General features: G+C 37.6%; 1 protein-coding gene across 1 annotated transcript in view; it reads left to right on the top strand.

Moving 5' to 3' along the window:
• Positions 1 to 7,756, top strand: part of RNF38 (ring finger protein 38) — a 227,031-nt gene extending 219,275 nt beyond the window's left edge. The window contains exons 9-12 of the mRNA XM_018552449.1: positions 3,494 to 3,578; positions 3,760 to 3,881; positions 5,184 to 5,283; positions 7,338 to 7,756. Of these exons, the coding sequence (XP_018407951.1) occupies positions 3,494 to 3,578; positions 3,760 to 3,881; positions 5,184 to 5,283; positions 7,338 to 7,400 (370 nt within the window). The 3' untranslated portion in view covers positions 7,401 to 7,756. The remainder of the gene's footprint in view (positions 1 to 3,493; positions 3,579 to 3,759; positions 3,882 to 5,183; positions 5,284 to 7,337) is intronic.
• The last annotated feature ends 278 nt before the right edge of the window (positions 7,757 to 8,034 follow it).

The following is an 8,034-nucleotide window of genomic DNA, read 5'->3' as shown; positions in this document are numbered from 1 at the left end:
TTTTTTTTTTTTTTTTTATTATTATTATTATATATAGGACTTCTACTTTCAGGAACTTGTAGAGGTAATCTTGAGTTTTTTGAAGTTTTTTTGTTTTTTGTTTTTTTTTTAAAAGTAATCATGTAGCCAAAAATGCAGATTTTATCGTGTGTATGTATAGAGTCGTCCCAAAGGTGAACTGGTTAAATACCACCACATAAAGGCTCTGTGTGTCTCAGAAATTACATAAAATTAATTCGGATACACTGTTGCATGACCGAGTAATTGTCAGTCAAACTTTTTTTGGTTTTTTTTTCAGTGAAGATGTTAGAACCATGTTGATGTTGGAATTTTATTTTCATTTTCTACTTGCTGTTATTAGTAAAAAATGTTGATTAACATAAAATGACTAATCTTCCTAGTTTTGTTATATTGGTGTTTTAGTCTTCCTGTTCTGGTGACCACTAGCCCTCTCGGTTTTGTAAATGTTTGTCATGGATAGAAAGCGAGAGGATTTTTCCCAGTAAAAATCTAGAAAGCAATTAAATCCTAACAGATATTCCATTTTTTACTTGCTCTATCTAAAACTAAAGATACAAAAATATAAATTTTTAGCTGAGGTGGGGCTTTAACAACCAAAAGTTCAGAGGTTTTGGTTGGCCAGAGTAACTCATCATTATTCAGTAATATAACAGGCCCTTGCCTTCGCTTTCATTTTTATATTGTTAGTACAGAGATGCTTGTGTTCACTTTAATACTTGCTGGCTGAGTAACAATACCATGTATGTGTTGCAGTGAGCTGGTCTGGCAGCTGTTTGATGTTTTTATTTAATTTTGCTCCGTTCTACATATTCAGGTCATGGCAAGCTTGCACAAAAATAGCACTTCTTTGCCATGTTGTAGCTCAGCCAGAATGTGACCACAAAACTTTGAATGGCAAGTGTTGAGTTCTGCTGTGTTAACCCTCTTCACACGCCAGAAATTAATTTTCTGTGCACTTAGCTTTACTTTTATCCTATTTAGCTGTATAATCAAACTATTAGTCCTCAGAGCTTCATTAGTTTAGCAAGCGTTTATAATTGCCATGTGCCTGTAAACTGCAAAAGTAGAAAAAAAAAAGATAAATGTCGGATTATTATTTTTTTTTTTTTTTGGGGGGGGTTTACTGTGTGGTGAAGCTGTGATCCCTTGGAACTGCCAATGCCATATGTTGGTCTTTTTCATGTGTCTCCTCAATACCAAATGGAGACCAGTAAAATGCTGGGCAGCTCTGCATGGTTGGCCTCTTGGTGTTTTTTTGTGAGGTCTGAGCTGAGTTTTTCGTAAAAAATAGCCGCACTTTTCCTGTACCTGTGTATCGGGTTAAATCAATTTGTATGAATATATTTGTATATCTAGTGATCTAGTCCCAGTGCATTTGCTTGTGGATTAAATACTCCTAGAACAACTGTAATCCTTTCCAGTGTGTCAGTGTTGGCATGCATGTAAAAATACTTAATTCCATACCCCATAGTTGTCAATTATCTGACCCCTGTGCATGCACATGGCCAACTATGGAAATGCTCTATATAAAAGTGGGTACTTAATGGTTTGATCATTTTTATTACACCTTTTTCCTACGTTCACAAGCTTCTATATCGGTGTGTGAGTGGCTCTCGCTCGCTGAAAAATTGGTTGGAACAAGTATGGTGATGTATGATGCAACATTATTCACCTACTGGTAACTCCCAAAAATGCTATACAGACACAGGCTTTATAAAAAGTCAGAATCTGAATATGGCTTTATATGCCTCACCTTCCACATGAAAGTGTTTGTCCTGCTGATTGGCCCAAGCAATCCGTGCGTTTAGGGACATAGTGGGATAGCAGGAGGTGCTTGAAAAGTTAGGGGCAGAAGCATTATGGCCCCTGATATTTCACATTTACATTTGCTCTGGATAGTTTTAGCATAACAGCTGTATGTTAAGAGGTTTGAGTTGACAAACTCTGTCTAGCTCCCTTTTCTGGATACTAATGGTTAAGAAGAATTGTTTATACAAAAGATTTAATATTTACCTGGTTAAAAACAAATATATTTTCCTAATAGGGTTCATTTGGTTCACCTAGGATATTCATGCATTGGTAAATCCAGCCAAAGGCACTATTTCTTTCAACCATTCAAAACTTTATAGCTGAAGTTTAATCTGCTTATATTTTGCCTTCACTGGTTCCTCTATCTTGCCTCTCCCCCAATCAACATGCTAATAAAAATTTAAAGTGGAGCCTTTCTGTTTTTTTTTTTTTACATAACTTATTTTAGACACCGTGATGTCTTAAAGAAGCCTTACATAGCTTCCCGAAAGCATCACAGCGCTCTGCCTCAGTACTTTCTCAAGCCCCTAATGCAAGCACTGGGCTAGCTCTCTGGAAAAGCTGAATACATTTCAAAATTTCCATTCAGACTGCCCTATGTAACGCCCACTTGTGATTTCTGAGCCTTCATGATTTACATAACTGAAATACAATTAATGAAAGGTTTGGGCCATGAACAGTAAGGCTGGAAAGTAGGGCTGCAACTAATTTTCCTACACGATTTGTTGGCCATTTTGTGCATTTGCGCAGCTGCAATGCGCTTTGCCGGCATTTTATTGTGATTGATGGGGGGGGTTTGCTTAAAATGGGGATTTCAGGTGCATTTGCAAGCGGTTTTGTGTTCCGTTGCGATCCGATGCAGCTAAAATAGGGCAAGCAGTGCTTTTTCAGATTGCATCAGAACAGACTGCAATGGTGTGTCCAGGTATGCAGAATTAGATATAACTGTGCCACACTACAGGTGTGGGCTGGGCACAGGATAGCATAAAAAAAAGTTATATCTGCCCCTTAAAGAAAAAGTATCTGTAATTGGTATCAGCGAGTACTAAAAAAAAAAGTATCGGTACTCGTACTCAGACCCAAAAAAAGTGGTATCGGTGCATCCCTAGTGTGAATAGAGCAACAAAAATCCCATAGGAAAATGTTGTGATGCATTTTGGTTGCAGCAGCCAAACTGAACGGACTGCATCAAAACTGCCTCTGGTCTGAACTTGCCCTGAATGTAAATACAGCAGATAATGGGCTGGTGCAATAGCCAGCCTGCTATTGGCCATTTAAAATTGCAATAGCAGGCTGGTTATGGAACCAGCCCACTGCTTGCTGTGACCTCCCCCCGGTGTGGAGGAGAGAGCTAGGGAATCCAACCAACTTTATCGATAATGGGAATAGTTCTCAACTACACTCATTGATTAATCGTTTAGTTAGTTGCAGCCCTACTGGAAAGAAATGGCTAGAGGATGCTTGATGTCCTTCAGCCATTACATGAGGCACTTACAGCAACTTCTAATGCAGTTTGTAAGAAGCTCCAAGTGTGCATTGAAATCAGAGTAAGTGATTTTTGTATAGCAGAAATGCAATGGTGTAAGGCTGGAGAACTGTCTTGAGATGCATGTTTGATCCTTTTATGGATGTGGTCACTAAATCTATTTTGTTCTTGTTTTAGTTCCATGCTTCCAGTGCCTCCTACTGTAGGACCAGCCTTTAGCTTTGAGTTGGATGTGGAAGATGGGGAAGTGGAAAACTATGAGGTTGGTGTATGTATTCACGAACGCTTTTTTTTTTTTTTGCTAAAGTAATAATTAGCCAGCCATTTGTTTTTGTTTTGTTTCTGCATTGCCTAAAAATCTGTTATCCCTCCTTTAGTCTTTTGGCCCCTATAATGGAAAATACATCGGTTTATATTAACTGTCTTAACCTTTTTCATTGTAGGCTTTGTTAAATCTCGCTGAAAGACTGGGTGAAGCGAAACCACGGGGATTAACGAAAGCAGATATTGAGCAACTTCCGTCATACAGGTTTAACCCAAACAATCACCAGTCGGAACAGACATTGTAAGTTGTTTTTTGGGTTTTTTTTATGTTTCAGATCCAAGGTTAACGAAAGCTGCCATCAACTTCAAAATTACCTTATTTGTTTTCTTAAAATGGTACATTCTCTCAGTTAACATTTTATGTTTTCTATTGAGCATAAAATATGGGTTTATGAGATTTGCAAACCATTGCATTCTATTTTTATGTAGATTTTACTCAACGTCCCAACTTTTTGGGAATTGGGGTTGTGTAACAGCAGCCTGGTACATTAAAGCACATCTAAACCCAAGAACAAAACTGTAATTATAGTGTACATTTCTGAATGTGGTAGTTGTATCACTTTCTTTTTCTATTTTTAGGTTATGTCCTTTTATTTTCAGCTGGTGATCCTGCCAGCAACTCGTATCCTGTCCTAGAGTAACAGTGTGTTCTGTTGCCACCATATGACTGGAAGTGTTGGGACTGGTCACTGAAAACCATGGGGCGCACACCCAGCCAAATAGGGCTAGGGAAAACAACAGGGAGGAAGCTTGATAACATTCATCTCCCAAGTTACACCTAGAAGGCCTAGGAACTACTGGAGATTTTTGTTTTTTTAATGTATTTTTAAAATTTTAAAGCTTTTAGCAAAATATTGTTTGAGTGTTCTATGGACACCCATGGAACTATGCTTTTACTTTTAAAATTCATGTATTTCACTATTGCAGTCAAATGTTTGTGTTCCCATTCACTCCACATAATATTTTATTTTAAAAAGTCTTACCTTTTATTTAGATGTGTTGCAGCAGGCAACATGGCTGAATCCAGGGGGTTTTTTTCTCCCTCTCAGCACCTTAAGTGTTCTTTATAGAAAGACTTAGGACTGAAATTAGAGGATTGTGTTTCCCTCATTGCCATACAATGGAGAAGCCAGGGCTTTTAGCCTTTAACTCTTTGTTAGGACAGGCAGTGTTAAAATCTACGTTATTCATTATAATGAACAAACCCCTTACAACCCCTCCTATCATTACAAAGAAGCAGCAAATAGAAATTGTAATCCTTAAGAAGCCAAGAATCCCTGACCCAAGTAAAAGCAATTTAAACTGCGAGAAGCATCTTTAAAAATATTTTATTTTAGCTAATGCTGTGTAAATGGAAGCATGTAACAAATATAAAATAGGTGTTATCCCAATTTGGCTGCAAAGGTGGAAATACACTTTAGGAGTATATTCAATATAAGCTAGAACCATTTTGGTGGTTTTAGCATGACTTTGTTCTTGATCTTTGTGTGTTTTCTAAACTTGTAGAAGTTGGAGCCTAACCCAGAACTCTTATCTTTCTTAGGTGTGTAGTGTGCATGTGTGATTTCGAGTCAAGACAGCTTCTAAGAGTCTTACCATGTAATCATGAATTTCATGCCAAGTGTGTCGACAAGTGGCTAAAGGTGAGCATCTTTTCATTTTAAAATCGATGTATGGAACACTTGGGCTATTCATTATTTTTTTCTCCTATTTTCTTGCTATTTCAGAAATTAAATGTAGCTAAGGGTTGGTCAATTATGCCCAAGGTTGACTTATCAAAGTTTACCTGCTGCATTGTTCAGTTGAATTACTAGTCATGAAGTAAGGTGTGTCTAGCAAAAAAAAAAACATTTCGGCTTCAGCCTGACACATATATATTTTTCTTCTTTTTTTAAGTTTCAGAAAATTCCATTTCGGTGCACCTCCAATTTAAACATATTAAAAATAAGTGACCGTAAACCATTACAGTTCCTGTTAAATAGTAAACCTAATTTATGTAGAAGCACTAAAGACACTGATGTAATACAGGGAAGAAAGTTAGTTGTTTTTTTTTTTTGTTTTTTTTTAAATGTTTACATTTTACTTTACTGTTGGGGATACTGAGGATATATCAGGGGTCTAAACAGTCCCCTGATATTTCCCTTTTGAAATGGAGATTGAGGACACATAGTCCTAAATCTCTCCTGCATGCTCTGTTATAAATGAACAGGAAGCCTCTATACTGAGTGCTCCTGTCCATTCATAAAATGAAGAAAGTGTCAGCTACCATGTCCACAATCATGAACAGGAAGTGATGTATAGCACTTCCTATTTTTTCATAAATGGGGGACACAGTAAACATGCATTGTCCTCCATTATTAACAAACAGTGATCAGCTGAGAGCTTGTATACCACTCTCCATCCTTACTCGCTATCACAGGAGGCTGAGTGAACAGTGCGGGGGGAGCTCAGTCTCCTGTGAGGAAAAAAAAATGTTGCGTTCGGTATTTTGCCCAAAATACCTTACTCGGCCAAAATTTCAGTGCATCCCTAGTTTAAATGTTTACAAATTTTTAAACTGATCATTTTAATATCATTTATGGGTTGTGTTTTTTCCCCCCATTCAAATGTATAATTTTTATTCTGCAATCGTATATTTAATAGAGGGTAAGTTCCATCACATTTTGTTTGTAGAACATGCTGGGTTTTTAATCTGAAAGCCTAGTCTTGTCTGCTCACTTGACTGCTCCTTTCTAATTTATAGTCCTCACATGTTCATATCTGATAGGAAGGAGAAAGACAGTGTGTCCCATCTCATTCACTGTGTATGTTATTTGTTGTCCTCAGATCTGGGCACAAGTTAGCTGTTCAGGCTGTTAACAGTATAAGTAAGACAGCCAGGAAAGAGCTGCAGATGCAGCCTCACACACACCATCTGCTGGCTGCAAGTGGTAAATATTTAATTATGTAAAATTTTTCATCCAAATAAAAAATAAAGCCTTTTTTTTTTTAACTTAGAAGTGATCTCTCCTGAAAGGGATTGTAGTTATCTGTTGAGCTTAGCAGCTAGGATTCTTTTCAGCAACGTAAAAAATGAAAATGTGTGTGCTCCAATTTAATGTCACTACCACAGCATGCACACACTATGTTGGGACTGTTTGTGTAGAAGTCCATTAACCACTAATATGATGTTGGAGAAGAGCAGAATAGGTAGAGGAAACCCACACAAACAAGGAGCACATATAGAAGCCATGTAGATGGGTTTCTTTGGAACTGAGACAAAGACGACTTTAGTGTTTGTCATTCAAAGGGTGCTTTTCTATCGGGGTTAAAGGAGACTTCTAGGATAGCAGGATCTCCTAGATTTGTGTGAAGAGAACGGAAAGCACATCATCACAATCCCCTCAGCCAGATGTTGCTAGTTGTAATTTTAAAATGTAATATTGGTAAATAAATACAGCATGACTAGGCTGCCTTCTCCTTCCATTAACCAAACATTAAGCAGTAAAATATTGTGTAGAAGACCAACCAATGCTATGGCTCATAGTTCCTATACCTGTCAATGGGAATGGCACTTGTGTGGATAAATAAAAACCGGTACAGGACTTGGAATGGAGAGTTGAGATCCGGTTATTCATCCATTTCTACAGTGTTTTGAATTGCACCCCAGCCTATTAACTTTTATTTAAAAGCTTCTTGTTTCCTTTTTGTCCTCTAGGCAAATCGTACCTGCCCAATATGTCGAGCTGATGCTTCAGAAGTACATCGCGATTCAGAATGACCAATGTCGGTGCACAATTCCAGCTCGGGTGTTCCTAGTCACAAGAAGAAAAAAAATCCATTGAACTTAACCCGTGTGGCTTCCAGCCTATTCTTTACACAAAAGGGTCAATAGACCTCTTTTTGCACTGTGTGATTTAATCAATTATAAAGCTTCTAATTAGTCTTCACAATTATGGGATTGTTATACTAACCGTGTGATTGGGACTCCAAAGATTATTATTTTTTATATTCCGTAGCTTATTTTGTGTGTGCACTAACATTCCCTGGTTTTCGTGTGATCATTCCGAGTGTTTTTTTTTTTTGCTGCAAGATTACCGTGGATGTGATCTTTTAGCATGTGCTTTTATATTTAAACAAAGAGAAAAAAGAAAAACAAGATACAGTGGTAGCTCCAAACAGTTTAGCAATCTACCTTGTTATAGAGCCTTCAGATACTGTGAGTGCAGGTGAGTGGTATGTATGTGTGGGTGAGTGTTGGTGACTATGCTTTACGTGGTTGCTTGTGTCGAGCACAAGAGCGTGAATATGTGCGGTTGAGAACCTATATACCAGCATGTACTAAGAACGAATGTGTGTAGTATTACCTATGCTGCAATGTATAATCTTGTGTTATTTAAACAGTACTAGTACTG

Source organism: Nanorana parkeri, unplaced genomic scaffold, assembly GCF_000935625.1.
Source record: "Nanorana parkeri isolate BGI_ZX_2015 unplaced genomic scaffold, ASM93562v1 scaffold88, whole genome shotgun sequence".
NCBI lineage: Eukaryota > Metazoa > Chordata > Amphibia > Anura > Dicroglossidae > Nanorana > Nanorana parkeri.
This window is presented reverse-complemented; position numbering and strand designations above follow the sequence as displayed.